General features: G+C 42.9%; 1 protein-coding gene across 1 annotated transcript in view; it reads left to right on the forward strand.

The window, feature by feature from the left end:
* Positions 1-16,834, forward strand: part of LOC112048821 (apoptosis-resistant E3 ubiquitin protein ligase 1) — a 64,524-nt gene that overhangs the window by 38,915 nt on the left and 8,775 nt on the right. Inside the window, exons 3-16 of the mRNA XM_052883456.1 lie at positions 1,211-1,419; positions 2,362-2,501; positions 2,804-2,944; positions 3,696-3,804; positions 4,505-4,692; positions 5,011-5,209; positions 5,274-5,464; positions 6,144-6,308; positions 7,064-7,241; positions 7,636-7,781; positions 7,945-8,088; positions 8,406-8,579; positions 14,895-15,047; positions 16,093-16,287. Of these exons, the coding sequence (XP_052739416.1) occupies positions 1,211-1,419; positions 2,362-2,501; positions 2,804-2,944; positions 3,696-3,804; positions 4,505-4,692; positions 5,011-5,209; positions 5,274-5,464; positions 6,144-6,308; positions 7,064-7,241; positions 7,636-7,781; positions 7,945-8,088; positions 8,406-8,579; positions 14,895-15,047; positions 16,093-16,287 (2,332 nt within the window). The remainder of the gene's footprint in view (positions 1-1,210; positions 1,420-2,361; positions 2,502-2,803; positions 2,945-3,695; positions 3,805-4,504; positions 4,693-5,010; positions 5,210-5,273; positions 5,465-6,143; positions 6,309-7,063; positions 7,242-7,635; positions 7,782-7,944; positions 8,089-8,405; positions 8,580-14,894; positions 15,048-16,092; positions 16,288-16,834) is intronic.

The raw sequence follows: 16,834 nt of genomic DNA on the forward strand, positions 1-16,834 counted from the left end.
ATTGATACGGCAATAACATTGCGTATTTAACGTGTTTCATTCTTCTCTTAGAGCTCGTAAAAGTAAATCCGATTGCTCGAGAGCGCGCGCGCGGGCAGTGGGCACTAATTGTATTGCTGTTCTGAATTATTCGCGCATTCGCTGGTGAATTGTGTTGAATTTCCATTGAATCTCCTCAGACTTTATGGCTGTATAATCCATATCTATACTAATATTTATTAATGAGTTTGTCTGGAACCTCTTAACCGTTATTGATGAAAGGAGAAACCCAGTCTCCATACAAACTTGGGCACAAATTGTACGAATGATACAAAGCTGAAAATTTACTATAAATTAGGACAATTAAGGAGAACTCATGAGGCCAATTTTTAAAGAATATATTTGCTTAATCTCTTTAATTACTTGTGAATTGGGTGGACAATAATTTGTCTCTTTCTCATAATCTCTTTGGCATAAAATTCATTGCATTAATAAGGTTTTGAGTTTTCGAGGCAGTTTTAATGAGGATTTGACCTTGACACATTTAGCAAAAATTAAGTGAATTTAATGACAGAACATTAATTGACTTATCTCATTAATTGATTTACATTGACAGCCCGCATTTGCAAAGACAACTGAGAATCAGTGAAATACGCATCAAAGAGTATATACTAGCGGACGCTCGCGACTTTGTCCGCGTGGAATTTAGTTTTTCACAAATCCCTCGGGAAACATGGATTTTTCCCGGACAAAAAGTAGCCTATGTGTTAATCCATGCTATATTATATCTCAATACCAAACTAATTCGATTCAGTAGTCGAGGCGTGAAAGAATAACAAACATTCATATCATTAAAATCATAAGTTTTCACAAATCCCGAGAAACCATGGATTTTTTGGGACAAAAAATAGCCTATGTGTTTATCCAGAGTAAAATCTATTTCCAATCCAAATTTCAGCCAAATCGCATCAGTAGTAGCGGCGTTAAAGAGTAACAAACATCCATACAAACTTTCGCGTTTATAATATTAGACAAACTGTCCATGTTCTTATTTAGACGTATTTCAGGCTAGAAGTGTTTGGAACCCTCTAATAATGCACTCAACACTTGCTTCACACAATTATTCTTTGTCAAAAAATCTAGTGTATTACCGTTTCAAAAGTGCCATTGGGTGGTCAAAATTAAATAAAGAATGTTTTGAGTTTTATTCACTGCAGTGTATTATTTTCAGGTTACTTAGTCTGGATGTCTCCTCCTTAGAAGATGTGTACTGGCTTGAGGACTCGACCGCCAGACATGTCATCGACCCCAAAGACTTCAACGCCTGGTGCTCGGCGCGCCAGAGCCTCCCCACGGGGAAGGAGGCACTGCAGACCCTCAAGTTGGACCTCTGGAGTGCTGTTGTTAAGAACAGCAAGCATCAGGACGCTTGGACTTGGGGTATGGTTGTTGTGACTTTTGTTATGTAACAAAATCTTGTCCGTGAATAAGCTGGTATAATTTGCCAAACTTTCCGGTTTAAAGAATTACTTTGTTAGTCCAGTCCCATTTTCAACGTTGTCGACTTGAAGTGTATTGGCTTCTTTAACGACTGATTCTTGAAGACAATTAGATCAGCTTTACCAGGACATGCCATTCAGAAAGTTAAAGGTAATGCATAAAAAATCATTCTAAACTATAACTATAAGTTATATTTTTAAAAAGAGCAACTGCTGAGTTTCTTGCAGGTAGTGGTCACATCAAATAGACTAACGTACGTTTTAGACCTTGAGAACCATGCCAGGATATATGAAATAAACGAATTTTAATTTGAGAAAAGGTTTTAAGGCCGCGTTAGCCATATGTACATTAATTCGATTAGTGTATTTTTAAAATGTAGGTGGAAGGTACCTTTTCAATGGGGTGTTACACCACTGACTTCCGACGAATCGGGTATGGTTAATCTGTTCAGGGATGTCCGTTCGATTTTGGATGTAGTGGTGTGATGACAGACCAAACACTTGTAATATAATTATACTGAAAGAGTGTTATCACTGCGGACATACAGAAATACAGTTTTGAACACTGTGCAGTTTTGAGCAGTGAGCACCTGTCAAACGCTTGTCTGCACCCTCGTCACTTTGGCCAACTTTTCGGCCAGTGTCTGCGTTGACCAACGCAACGTGAAGCGCGTGTTGGCCAGCGTACTGGGAAATGTGTTGACCAAAGTGAAGAAGGGCAGATAAGCGTTTGACAGATGCGTATTGTGAAACTGTCCTTTATACTGTCCGTAATAAGAGAAGAGCGGGCATAAGCCATACGACCACATTCAAACCCAAACGAACTTCCTTGTTTAGATAGACAATTTATAGGCGTGAAATTGATGCGTCTGTCGTGTCGCAGGCGGCATGCTGGTGGTGTCGATCTCCGTGTGCGGGCTGGTGACGCTGGCCGCCATGACGCAGCCGGCGCTGGCGCCCGAGGCCAAGCACTCGCTGCTGCAGTACGTCACCGGCAAATACCTGCACCCGCCGAGCTGTAAGGTGCTGCAGTGCCGTCCTACACCACACACACACACACACACACTGCTTCTGTCGTGTCGCAGGCTGCTTGCTGGTGGTATCTATCTCCGTATGCAGGCTCGTGACGCTGACTAGCAATACATACACATAGTACAGACACACACGGCCCATCGATCCACAGTCGTATTTAATCTTCATTTTCATATCGCATTATGACATCTTAAATGTAGAAAATATAATAGAAAGATACACTCACACATAGAAAAACATACTCAACAAAAAAGAAAGAAATGCGTTTTGTACAATGAGGGATGTCCGTGCAGGTAGAGTGGGGCTGGGAGGAGCCGCAGCCGGTGGGCGAGACGATGTGCTTCACGGTGCACTGCTTCCAGCGCAACGGCCAGCCCTACCCCATCTGCGACACCGACGAGCTCGTCGTTAACATCTCGCACGGGACCAGGAAGGTTGGTGCTACATCATTACGATGTGCTTCACTTCACGGTGCACTGCTTCCAGCGCAACGGCCAGCCCTACCCCATCTGCGACACCGACGAGCTCGTCGTTAACATCTCGCACGGGACCAGGAAGGTTGGTGCTACATCATTACGATGTGCTTCACTTCACGGTGCACTGCTTCCAGCGCAACGGCCAGCCCTACCCCATCTGCGACACCGACGAGCTCGTCGTTAACATCTCGCACGGGACCAGGAAGGTTGGTGCTGCATCATTCATCATTTTTGAAGTCTGTGTGTCACTTTTGGAGATAAAAATACAAAGCGCCATCTATGAGCCTCAGGCATAACTGTATCGCAACAGGTTCTAGAAGCGTACGAAAAGGTGTTGTTTCAAAGTTGTCTGAGAACGCCATCTACTGGTAGTTTAAAATAACAAACACTGTTTCACTATGCCTGTAGATGGCAGCACGCAACGAACGATCACAAATATTCTCAACGCATTCACTAACTTACTCCACAAGTCAAGTGTGCGTAAAGGAGTTTAACTTCATAATATTATGTTTTCAACGGATTATTTCTATTTACTCGTACATATATTCAAATCCACAGGTACCAATTTCAAAAACGGTCAAACAGCTTTTTTTGAAATATCTTCTATTTAGGAGCTCGTAATATATTAGATTGGAGGAATAAGTAGAAAGAAAGAAACTTTCTTTCTTTTCTTTCTTTCGAGGAATAAGTGTTGTTCGTTCGTATTCAGATAACAGCAGTAGTGGAGCTGGGGTCCGGGGACCCGGCCAAGGCGAACACGGCGCGAGTCAAGTTCACGGTGCGGACCGCCGGCGTGTACATCATCAATGTGCTGATCGGTGAGAGGCTTTCATACATTGACCTGATGTTCGAACGTGCTTGACAATTAGGACTACTTGAAATCAAGAATTATAAATATTTTAAAAAACATTCTTAAATATAAATCCTACCGACTGCGCCACTTTTGATATCAGGGCGTTTATAGTAATTTTTATTATTTATATTGTGAAACACTTGTTTTATAAATGATGATTATTTTATAGAAAAGTGGATTTATAAGAAATTAAAATTACATACAATAATAGGGCAGTTGACTTATGTCAAAGTTAATATAAACCATATTAATTTCGCGTAGTACATGGAATAAGGGTTCGAAATATATCGATATTAATTAATAAAAAATAAGGATTTTTTATAAACTTAATGTAAAAATCATGTATTTTTTCAAATTTTCCAAAAGTCAATAACGCTGTCGTCCATTTTGTGACGTCACACCGTTACTTGATGTACTTGACGTCTAACTAATTGTTAACTAATATTTGTTTCTAAATGGGTTTGTTATAGTGACGTCATGAAACAGTTGAAATATAGACTGGCATGGCCGACAGGCGTTATTGGCTCGTATTGTCAAAAACATATTTGAATACTAAAATTTTCATGTTATCACATCTCAAAAAATTCTTCAACACGATAATGAACTATTGACGACCATTTAAAAGCGTGAACTATTTAGCCTATTGTGTGGTTGTTGTGCGGCAGGCGGGCAGGCGGGCGCCGGCGGGCCGTTCCGCAAGTGGTTCGCGGCGGGGCGCGTGGAGGCGCGGCGCTCGCGCGTGGGGCGCGCGCTGGCGGCCCTCGTGTGCACGGCGCAGCGCGCGCGCCGCCTGCACGTGCACCCGCGCGACCGCTTCGACAACCCGGCGCCGCTCGCGCACCCCGCCAGCGAGGTCAGTGACACTCGGTCCTCGGGCCACGGTCTAGAGTCGCTGCTTGATGATGTGGGCCCATCGAATACCCTCTCTCTCTCTCTCTTCAAATTATGCCCCGCAAATTGCCACTTCACTTTTGTGACCCATTGAATTTGATAGATATTATAACTTGATAAATATGTATTCTAATAACTCGTGGAAAAATATCACCAGAAATCAAATCAAAACGCGACATGTAGATGTAAAAATGAGTCGTCACGTGTATCGGTAGACACACTGAAACATAATTCTGGCTTCAGTCGTAGTCATCGTTGGTCGCACGGTCGCACTGCGCAGGGGTTCGCGATCGAGATCCGTCCGGTGGGCGGCGCGGTGGAGCCGGCGCTGGCGGCGGCCGCCACCTTCGAGTACGACGCCGTCAACCAGCGCGTGAGCGTGGCGCTGTGCTTCCCGCGCGCCGGCGTCTTCCGCGCCGCCATCTGCTACGACGGCGTGCTGCTGCACAACGGCGAGTTCGACTGCATCGTGCTCACAGGTGCGTGGCGCGCCCGCCGGCGGGCTCGTGCGCGGCTCCCGCTGACTTGTGGCTCTGTGCGCAGCGAGCGACACGGCCACGGTGCAGCGGCAGCTGAGCGCGCGGCGCGGCGCGTCGTTCGAGGCGCGGCTGGCGGGCCCGCGCGCGCGCCGCGTGCTGTGCTGCCTCAGCGCCAAGCAGCTGCTGCTCAAGGACTACATCCTGCGGTTCATCCCCAAGCGCATCACGTCCTTCCGCCTCTGCCCCTCCACCAAGGTGTGTATTCATCGTCAGCACCCATCATCATTGACAGCCGATAGATGTCCGCGACTGGACATGTTTGTAGTTCTCGAATTTTGACAAGTTTTTCGCTCAAACGAACAAACGAATAGTGGGTATATCGGTCAAGACACTTTCCGCGGCAAACCCTGAAGCCCATGAGCAAGGTTACAGGTGAAGTTATGCCCGAAACTGGAAACAGCGGTACGTCGCAGCTCGGATGCCGGCAAAAGAAATGGGGCTTCTTGTTGGAACTGAACGTGCCTGGGGTTTGTTGCGGATGTACTCGCACATGTGTGCCAGTAGAATGCAACCTCTCGCTCTCCAACAGTGCCAATCAGGACGACACTGCTGGGTGGCGTCTAAAACAGCAAGCAATTCACCACGCGGCCCGCCACCACAAGGTGGACTGCGTGATAATGTTATGTGACCCGTGTGACCTCCCGCAGCTGATCAACGAGTGTTATGCGTCAGTAGTTTCTGCTGCTGCGTGACATTACCCGATCTGACGAACCCGGACCAGACACGACGGAACTAAATAGGTCCCACCCAGCGCCCCGCCTGTGGCGTTGAACTTCATAGAGAGGGGCCAACGCTCCGATCACTGTTACCTCGTGACCCGTGAGGGTCACCGAGGAAGACCTGGTCGTCGTAGTCAGTGTGACTTGGCCCGCAGCTGATCCTCAGCCCGCGGGCGGAGGGCACGGGGCCGGCCGGCGAGCTGACGCTGGACGACGGCGTGCAGCCGCCGGTGCAGCTGTGGGCGGCCGAGCGCGACCTGCTCGCCGCCACCTTCACGCAGCTGCTCATCGCCAACTGTGGCGGGGAAGATAGCTTCAAGGTCAGCCACTTCTTTATCTTAAATTACTTGGACAGAGCCGTAACGAAATGGGCTATAAAGTCATTTTAAAATTATTTGTGTTTAAAGCATAACCAGTGTCATTATGATCTTTAGAAAAGTCCCCATAGATCCTCTGTTCAATATTGCCGGACCCTTACAGACTAAAATTCTTCGAAACGTCATATCATTCAACCATTGACGCCGCAGTCCGTTACTTTTCCTCTTTTCTTTTACCCGCTCTCTGTCACTTTTATTATACTTTCTAGGATTTTGGTGTTCGAATCAATCGGGAGACCTTTAATAACCATCCTTTACTAATAATAATACATGGCAAGTTTTCGTACGTGCAAACAGTTCATCGATTTTTGAGACGTCGTCAGGTCAAAAATAAAACCAAAAAAAATTTAAATGACTTGTCGTCTCAGACCAATTATTGTATAGAACCTGCCTCGCTAGACGTTATTTTTCTGTGAAAGTATATGATCAACGATCTAATGCGATTATAAAAACTGTCTCTATAGAATTGATGTTAAATAGTTGTAGTCGTGTTCGTCAGTTAAAGAGCTCCGTAAAAATACCTTTTTGTGTAATTGAATTGTGCAAAAAACGGGCAAAAACTTCTAGTTTAGTATAAGATGTATACCAAATCTAAGCTCGTTTTCCTCAGAAAATGACAGACAACTTTGTTCGTGACTATGAGTGCGATACAGGTTCTTCTATAATTGGTCTGAGCTTGTCGTCAATGTCTCCCGCAGAACAAGCAGGACTTCTTCTACAGCGAGGTGCGCAAGGCGCACTGGCGGCTGCCGCACGACAAGCTGGCGCTGCGCGTGTCGCGCGCCGAGCTGCTGCGCTCCAGCCTCAAGGCCACCAAGAGCTTCACCGTCACCGACTGGTGCAAGAACTTCGACGTGTGCTTCCAGGGAGAGCAAGGTCAGGAGGCGACTGCTACGGCGAGCTGCACCCACACGATTAGTGTCAAACTCACTGTTGAGCTCAAGTCTCCTCTCAGATGAGAGGGGTTAGGTCAATAGTCCACCACGCTGGCCCAATGCGGATGGGCAGACTTCACACACACAGAGAATTGAGAAAATTTTGGTATGCAGATTTCCTCACGATGTTTTTCCTTCATCGTTTGAGACACGTGGTATTTAATTTCTTAAAATGCACACAACAAAGTTGGAGATGCATGTCCTTGACCGGATTCGAACGCACACCCTCCGGAATCGGAGGCAGAGGTCATATCCTGGGCTATCACGGGTCTCAGTGAAACTGGTAGTGTTGTACAATGCGATGCCTGCTTCTGTTGAACTGTGTCTGTGCGCAGGCGTGGACTGGGGCGGCGTGCGGCGCGAGTGGTTCTCGCTGCTGTGCGCGCAGCTGTTCGACGGCAGGGGCGGCCTGTTCGTGTCGAGCACCGACGCGCCCGCCGGCCTCGTGCACCCCAACCCCGACCGCCCGCCGCACTTCAAGGTGCCGCGCGCCACCACACGGCTCGTGACCACTGACCACGAGATGATGTCGTGTCATTGTTACTGGCTTTTGTGTTCTATACCTTATATAGTGTCAATACAATACGTCAAAGAACCTTTGTGTGTCTTGAAACTTAATTACAATTACATTATTTGGTTTTCAGCTAAAACATTTTGAATTCGCGGGAAAAATAGTGGGCAAATGCCTGTACGAGAGCGCTCTGGGGGGCGCGTACCGGCAGCTGGTGCGCGCGAGACTCGCCCGCTCCTTCCTCGCGCAGATCATCGGCCTCAGAGTGCACTATAAGGTCAGTGCGAGAGCGCTCTGTGCCGGCGGCCGGTGCGAGACTCGCCCGCTCCTTCCTCGCGCAGATCATCGGCCTCAGAGTGCACTATAAGGTCAGTGCGAGAGCGCTCTGTGCCGGCGGCCGGTGCGAGACTCGCCCGCTCCTTCCTCGCGCAGATCATCGGCACTATCAGTGTAGAAGCTCCTGTATGATAGTGCTCTGGGGACGCGTATTGTCCTTGTGACTAACCAACCAATGAGGGATGTGAAATGCTATTCAAACCTATTTATTTATTATTATTATTAACTACTTTGTCACAAATATTTCACTACTTCCAGTACTTCGAGCAAGACGACCCCGAGCTGTACCTGTCCAAGATCAAGTACATCCTGGAGACGGACCTGGACGCGTCCGACTCCGTCCCGGAGATATACTTCGCGGATGACGTGTACGACTCGTCCGGACGCCTCGTGGTGACGAGGGACCTCGTACCCAACGGCTCTACCATAAGGGTGAGATTTCTAATTTTTCCAACTACAAAACGACCCAACTAAGTTTAGCCGCTGATACCAATATGATGTCTATACTTTATGGGACCCCGCTGTTGCCTAAGAACCAAGTTCACTCCAAGAAAAGCTTCTTCAATGTACAATGTACAATCATTGCACCAGTTACAGTTTTATTATAAAGTTATATAGATATGTTATCATACTAAATAGATGTTAAACTTATAATAGTTTCAAGACTGCTGGATATATCGGTAATCGAAGTTGGACGTAGTTTGAACGGGGACAAAGAATCCTGATCTTTCGGAAGTTGGTATATCTTAAGAAAGCCCCATGTCAAATTATGTTCACTATTATTTTTACCCGACTGCGTCAGAAGGAGGGTAATGTTTTTCGAGCTTATGTATGTATATGTATGTCCATTTCTGTGGCACGTCCTGCAGCCCAAACGACTGGATGGTCTTGAGGTGTCATTAAGATCGCCAGAACTGTGGTTATATAAATTTTCGAAATGGCGTCCGTAAATGAAAATAGGTAGGGGGTGGGTTAGTTATTTTCTTAACCTAATAATATGGGTTGGATACCCATATTGTTAGATTAAAAAAATGGAAGGCCGTAAAAATACCATTTCAAAACTATATCACTGTTTTAACACAAATTAATAAATTATTCATGATTTTTAAATTAAGTTTGGTAAGAAATCCCAAACTTTTATTAATTGATATCGATATATTTCAGACCCTTATTATATAAACAATATTAATTTCGTACTACACAAAATTAATATTGTTTATATTAAATTTGATATAAGTCCATTCCAAATTTCTGCAAATTTGGTTCAGCAGTCGCGACGTGAAAGAGCAACAAATATTGATACCATCATAACCATTAGTTTTTCGCAATACTCGTAAAAACCATGTTTTTAAGGGGATAAATTGTAACCTATGTGTTAATCCAGGGCATTATCTGTCTTTGTTTTAAATTTCAACCAAATCGGTTCAGTAGTTGTGACGTTAAAAATTAACAAGTTTAGTATATAGTTAGTTAGTTTATTCATAGATACTCGTATTGTGATACGTACTTGTTTTTAAAATGAAAATAAATTCTATTCAATTTGTTTGACTACGATTGACCTGACCTCTGATATAAAAGTGTTTGTCATAATTGATCGCGTTATCACATCAAACCACTGACCCATTGTGATGCTGATAAATCTTCTAAAATAGAAAATATTTCAATCAAAATTGAAGGAAAATGATATTAAAAATTATGAAGTTTATCATTGTGGAATACATTTCTTAATTGTTTTACTACATTGGGTTTTTTGATATTTAAGTTATCTTTGAGGTCAACATATTTTCGTTGACATAAATGCGAATAATAATGCTAAGTACTTCAGTCAATAGGAGCCCGCTAAATCGGTAACATATCTCTCGGTGCACAGAGGTGTGAATCTCCCTTTTCCTGAGATTCGGGTTGTGATGAATAAATCAGTGTTCGGTGCACATTGACCATGAAAGTATATCTGTGCAGTATTGCTGTCGCTTTGTTTACAGTGATAATAACTGATGCACAACAAAAGCCATGGTAAGCAAATACACTCATTATGTGCACGTTGCAAATACAAAAAGTATTCTTGTTCAAATTTAAAGTTCTTGAATTTTTAACTCGTGTTTTGTGAGCAGTTATTGGCCCATAACAGTCGTCTTAAAGAAATCCGATTTAAGTATTAGGTATTTGTTTTTGCACCTCGGGATCCCAACGTCCGACGTCTTCGAACTATGTGCCCCACCCATTACCACTACAAAAGATACAGCCTTAGCATAGCATATTATAGCACACTAAACCATAAATAAAAGCAAAGTCTTATAGCATAGATGAAGGAAAAATGCGAAAAGTATAAATTACTAGTTACATCACAAAAAAAAATATTTTTAATAATTTTAATTTTTTCCCTTTTCCTCGTGAGAACGCATAGAGGTATTAAATTGAATGTCTTAGAGTGTATAATATTTGTATAAGTGTGTAATATTTGTATAAGTTAGGACTTTTTTGTAAGTACCTACTTCCTTTTTTTTATAGCTCTATTATTGTACAAAGTGTTTCGTTTCTAATGTTCATGAATGTTATTGCAGTGGCGCTGGACACATGGGCATGACATATTGTGGGCAATCGTGGACAGACTATTTTAGTAACATAGGTGGCAGTAAAGGCAATACCGATTACGGAAATGGCCCGAACTACAGCGACTATGGCGGTGGCAGCTATAGGCGGCCAAACCACCGCAATGGTGACAGTGCCACCAATGGCAATAGCTCCACTGGCAATAGCTCCACTGGCAGTGTCCAACCAGTGCTATACTGCAATGGGTGCCACATCCGCTACATTGGAAACGGACAGAACAACACAAATCAGGTTTACATTGATGAAAACAAACATCTATACCCAGAATGGCATCCCAGGGGACCACAACGGTTTCCCGGCGGAGGTGGATGGATGAATAACCGAGGAGACTGGTGGATGAATAACGGGAGAGGCCGAGGCATGAGTAACACCGGGGGCGTAAGCGTGAACAATACCGAAGGCGGGGGCATGAATAATAAAGCAGGAGGCATGAATAACACTGGAAGTGTAGGTAACGGCGGAGTTGGAAGCATGAATAACACCAGGGATGGTGGCATGAATGATGGAGAAGGCAGAAACATGAATAACGCAGTAGGCCGAGACATGAATAACGGTGGAGGTGGAGGCATGAATAACGGTGGAGGCGGATATATGAATTACGGTGGAGGTGGATATATGAATAACGGTGGAGGCGGAGGCATGTACAACCGTAGAGGCGGATATATAAATAACGGTGGAGGCGGAGGCATGAATAACGGTAGAGACGGAGGAATGAATAACGGGAGAGGCCGAGGCATGAGTAACACCGGGGGCGTAATCATGAACAATACCGAAGGCGGAGGCATGAATAATAAGGCAGGAGCCATGAATAACATCGGAAGTGTAGGTAACGGCGGAGTTGGAAGCATGAATAACACCAGGGACGGTGGCATGAATGATGGAGAAGGCAGAAACATGAATAACGCAGTAGGCCGAGGCATGAATAACGGTGGAGGTGGACGCATGAATAACGGTGGAGGCGGATATATGAATTACGGTGGAGGCGGATATATGAATAACGGTAGAGGCGGAGGCATGTACAACCGTAGAGGCGGATATATAAATAACGGTGGAGGCGGAAGCATGAATAACGGTAGAGACGGAGGAATGAATAACGGTGGAGGTGGAGGCATGAAAAACGGTGGAGGCGGAGGCATGTATAACCGTAGTGGCGGATTTGTAAATAACGGTGGAGGCGGAGGCATGAATAACAGTGGTGGCGGAGGAATGAATAACGGTGGAGGTGGAGGCATGAATAACGGTGGTGGCGGAGACTCGAATAACGGTGGTGGCGGAGGCTCGAATAACGGTGGAGGCACAGGCATTAATAACGGTGGTGGCGGAGGCACCGATAACGGTGGAGGCAGGGGCACGAAAAATGGTGCAGGCGGAGGCACGAATAACGGTGGAGGCGGAGGCATGATTAGAAACAGACATTATAATTATGATTATAATATTAATTATTATGATTATAATTACTATTAAAGTTGGTCGTATTTGACGTTTATTTTGCCTCAATAGGCCGAACTCCGAAAATTGTATTATTGTTAATTTACAATGTTTAATTTTAAATATTTTATTAAATACTTCATTAATTAATTTATCACGCGTCAATATTATAACAATGTTCACACCAATAGATTGGTTGTTTGCAGGAACTTTCATACTATTAAACCGCCATTTTTTAGATGTAATCGAATCCTGTGAATCGGTTTCGTTGAAACCATCGTTAATCTATACTTCTATACTAATATTATAAAGAGGTAAAGTTTGTAAGTTTGTAAGTTTGTCACATTTTTTAAATGGGGTAATCTTCGGAACTACTGGTCCGATTTTGAAAATTCTTTCACCAGTAGAATGCTACATTATCGGGGAGTGCTATAGGCTATATTTTATATTGGTATCATATATATTAGCCGAGTTATCACAGTTTTTGTCAAACAGGTCGGACTGAATATCCTCTTAAACAGACTTATTCGCATGCGCTGCCTTAACTATTGTGTAAAATTGAAATCAATGTATGGAGACTTTATGTATATTTAAAAGTTCTACAAAAAAGTCCGCGACACCTATCTATCTATCTTCTATATATTAGCAGATATAGTACTTTTTGTGTTTTAAAAATTATTAATTTTATATAATTAGGTTTACGTCATTATTTATACAACTAAACTTTAATCCTTATTAAAATAAATTATTTAATAATCACAAGGATATTATGGAGATAAGATTTGCCCTTTACAGTATGTTAATTACTTAAATAGTTTGGGATATAATACAAAATTTCTAAAAGACGCAGAAATTCCGCTATATGACGCCCGGCGCTTTCATTTACGTAGTTCCCGTTCCCGCGTGAATATGGGGATCAAACATAGCCTATGACACGTACATGTAGTGGTAGGGTAGGGGTAGGGTAGGGTAGGGGTAGTGGTAAAGTTGACATCGAAATTTACGCGGACGAAGTCGCGGGCTTCCGCTAGTGTTCTATATTTTTTCACTACAGCAAAATGTAAAACCATAGCAGACACCAACACACAGTAATAACATAAAATTTAAAATATTCACTTTCAGTGCGCTTTCATTTGAGACCCCACTCGAGTATATTTGCAGATATTCGGTTATTTTCCCCACTTTCACCCCCTACAATTTTTAAACGGCTCAACTGATTTTCATCAAACATGTCTAAGAACACTCGTCCGTAAGTCACGTCAGTCATTAATACAAAATAAACTAATTTAAAATCGGTTTATCCTTTCAGGAGCTATGGTGCCACAGACAGACAGACAGATACATCAAACTTATAACATCCCTCTTTTTGCGTTAGGGGTTAAAAATGACAAAGCTTATTCCATGTATTTATTAATTATAGTAGGTATATTTAACTATATGTACGGAATGCCTAACTGTCACCCAAATACGAAATGTAGGAGCTTTTGACGTTTTTTTTTATTTATAAAAATTTAACCGACTTCAAAAACACAAAAATGCATCACTTAATTATTCATAGTAGTTAGGTTAGTAGTTAGTTAGGTATTCGTAAGTTATTGGTTAACAAGACAACTAAATAACTTATAAATATCAATGTTATAAAAACTGATTTTTTATTTATATCTAATTTTGTTATTTTTGTTTATTTGTGTATTTTTTTAATATATAAATAAATGTTGTTGAACAGATGAAACTTTTTATTTCGCCAATTATATAATAATAATTATAGTATCTAATTAATTAATATATAATAGTGAAGTATTACTAGTATATCAGTAGGATATCATCACCAGTATATCAGTGAAGTCATGAAAAGTAAAGACATGCCTATGAAAGATAAAAGGAAAATTTTCAACATGTAACATGTTATACGGGTGTCAAACTTGGGCATTGACAGAACAACTGGAAAACAAAATAAAAATTTGCTAGAACGGAATAGAGAGAAGCACTATAGGAGTCAAAAGAAAGGACCGAGTAAAATTAAGACATAAAAGCAAAATTATACTACATAATAAAAGCAGAATTACACAGTATTTCCCGACTAGTAGGAATGAGAATGGGGAATATTGGTCATATTTAAAAAAAAGATATGACAAATATTCTTATTAAAAAAAGAAAAAAAATCGGTCGTTATTCGTTCAATATAGTTCAACTCACGACTGTCAGGGGTCTTTCCCTCGTTAGTCTTGCTTTCTGTCAACTGTATGTATTACTTGGAAATCAATCCAATATTTTTTTGTAGGTTTAATTTGCAATCAGTCTATCCAATATACCAATCGAATTCAACAAAAATGCTACCTATACTAATGCCTTTCTTGATGAATACTGTTTACCAACAAAGAAATTAGGAATGAAGGTAGAAAACGCTTGTCATTTCATAACTTATTGATTTTAAATCATGTATGGTTTGTTTATAAAATGTGATATATAATATATTAACCATATCTAATTGTTCTATGTTTATTAATCAAATTTATTTTCATTAATTTAAGACCAAGTTAATTATAATTATTATTAGGTGTGAAATGACTAGTGATTTATACCTTCATTTTTAATTCGTTTGTTGGTAAACAGTACTCATTAGGAAAGGCTGTAGTATAGGTATGCTAGGTATTTATGTTGAGTTCCGCGAGTTGGTGAGTTGTAAGTCAGCAGCGCTGTGTCGTGCAGGTACGCAACGACACCAAGCTGAAGTACCTGGACGCGCTGGCGCAGTGGCGGCTGGCGTCGCGCTGGCGGCCCGAGACCGACGCCTTCCTGCGCGGCCTCACGCTGCTCGTGCCCGACAACCTGCTGGCCATCTTCGACGAGAACGAGCTGGAGGTGATTATTATTTAAACTAGTACATACCACGATAAAACGACCCAGTTGCATGGATCGTGGTCACGACTGAAGTTGCGAGATGCGAAGTTGACAGCAGCTGTTAGGGGCAGAATCGATCTACTCTCTTTCTAGTTCTTTTTCTATTTTCAACAACCTCGTGCTTTTGTTATTAGGCGTTTCGCGGTGCCCTCTTGGTTTGCACAATTTGACCACCGGGTTCCACTCGCTGGCTAGTTCAATGGTTTCTCAAACTACTCGGGGTATATAATGGCGGTCCGTGGAATCCGTGGATTATGGATCTCAATCCAATGTTTAGTTAATCATAATGAACATCCACGAAATAGGTTTAAAATCACGAGCCGGAGGTGGGTGTCAATATAAGGACACACGCTAGCTTCCAGCGGTTACCTGTAACTCCCTTAAAGTCGTCGGACGACTTAGTGAGGGGGCCCGCTTCCCGGCGCGAGGTTCCATGGTCTCTAACATCTAATTTGAGTGTCGAAATATGGGTCATTGTACCTTAGCGGAAATAAAAGAAAATATTTTTTTAACTATTTTTCATTATACAAATCTACGAATTTACTTTAATTCTTTCGAAATAATATTCATTATCTCTCAAGAAATGCAACACCACGCAACACTAATACGGGTAATATTGGCGGATTGATGACGTTATCAATGCAGTAATGGATTTGACGTTTGCTGTCAATTGTCATCTCATAGTTGCTTTAAGGGCGCCATCTTGATAAAACTCAAAAACTTCGGTTTTAATTATATTTATTTCTTTTTATTTAGTAACATTTATTCACTTTAATAAATTTTAATAAGATCCTTGTATTCTTTTAATTTTAATGATACGGGGTACAGGAGTGGACCTGAAATGGACCATCTCCGTTCAACTTGATTCTGCACGCATCCCCGAAATAATAATTAAAGTAATTGGCAGACAGATGGACATTAAAGTTATGTTATAAGGGTTCTGTTATTCTGTTTGAGTTATGGAACCCTTAGAATGCCCTACGTCATTGGAGATGTCGCGTCGCAGCTGCTGATGTGCGGCACGGAGGAGGTGTGCGTGGCGGACTGGCGCGCGCACGCGCTGGTGTCGGGCGCGGGCCGCGACTGGGAGCGGCGCCTGGGCTGGCTGTGGGCCGCCGTCGCCAACCTCAGCGCCGAGGAGCGCGCGCGCCTGCTGCAGTTCACCACGGGCTGCAGCCAGCTGCCGCCCGGCGGCTTCCAGGTACCGTCTCCTGCTCGTACTGTCGAACGTCCAGGGCTTGCGAGCACGGCGCCTTCAACCAGGATCGAAATTGGTACTGTCAAATGGAGGGGTTAAGCCAATAGTCCACCACGCTGGCCCTATGCGGATTATGTGACTTCACACACGCAGAGAATTAGGATAATTTTCAGGTATACAGGTTTCCTCACGATGTTTTTCCTTCACCGGTTGAGACACGGGTTATTTAATTTCTTAAAATGCACACAACTGAAAAGTTGGAGGTGCATGTCCCGGACGGAATTCGAACCCACACCCTCAGGAATCCGAGGCAGAGGTCATATCCACTGTGCTATCACGGCTTATTATAGCTCAAGCCGTGATAGTTAAGTATTTCATAGTAAAAAAGTATTTTAAAGTATTTAAAAGTATAAAGTCAAGTCAGTACTTGATCGCCATACTGGCAAGAAAATACCTGGTATACTAATAACCTCGAATAAATACGCACTATCCCTTTTTTTATTTTTTACAAGTTACCCCTTGACTACAATCTCACCTGATGGTATGTGAT

Source organism: Bicyclus anynana, chromosome 9 (assembly GCF_947172395.1).
Source record: "Bicyclus anynana chromosome 9, ilBicAnyn1.1, whole genome shotgun sequence".
Lineage (NCBI taxonomy): Eukaryota > Metazoa > Arthropoda > Insecta > Lepidoptera > Nymphalidae > Bicyclus > Bicyclus anynana.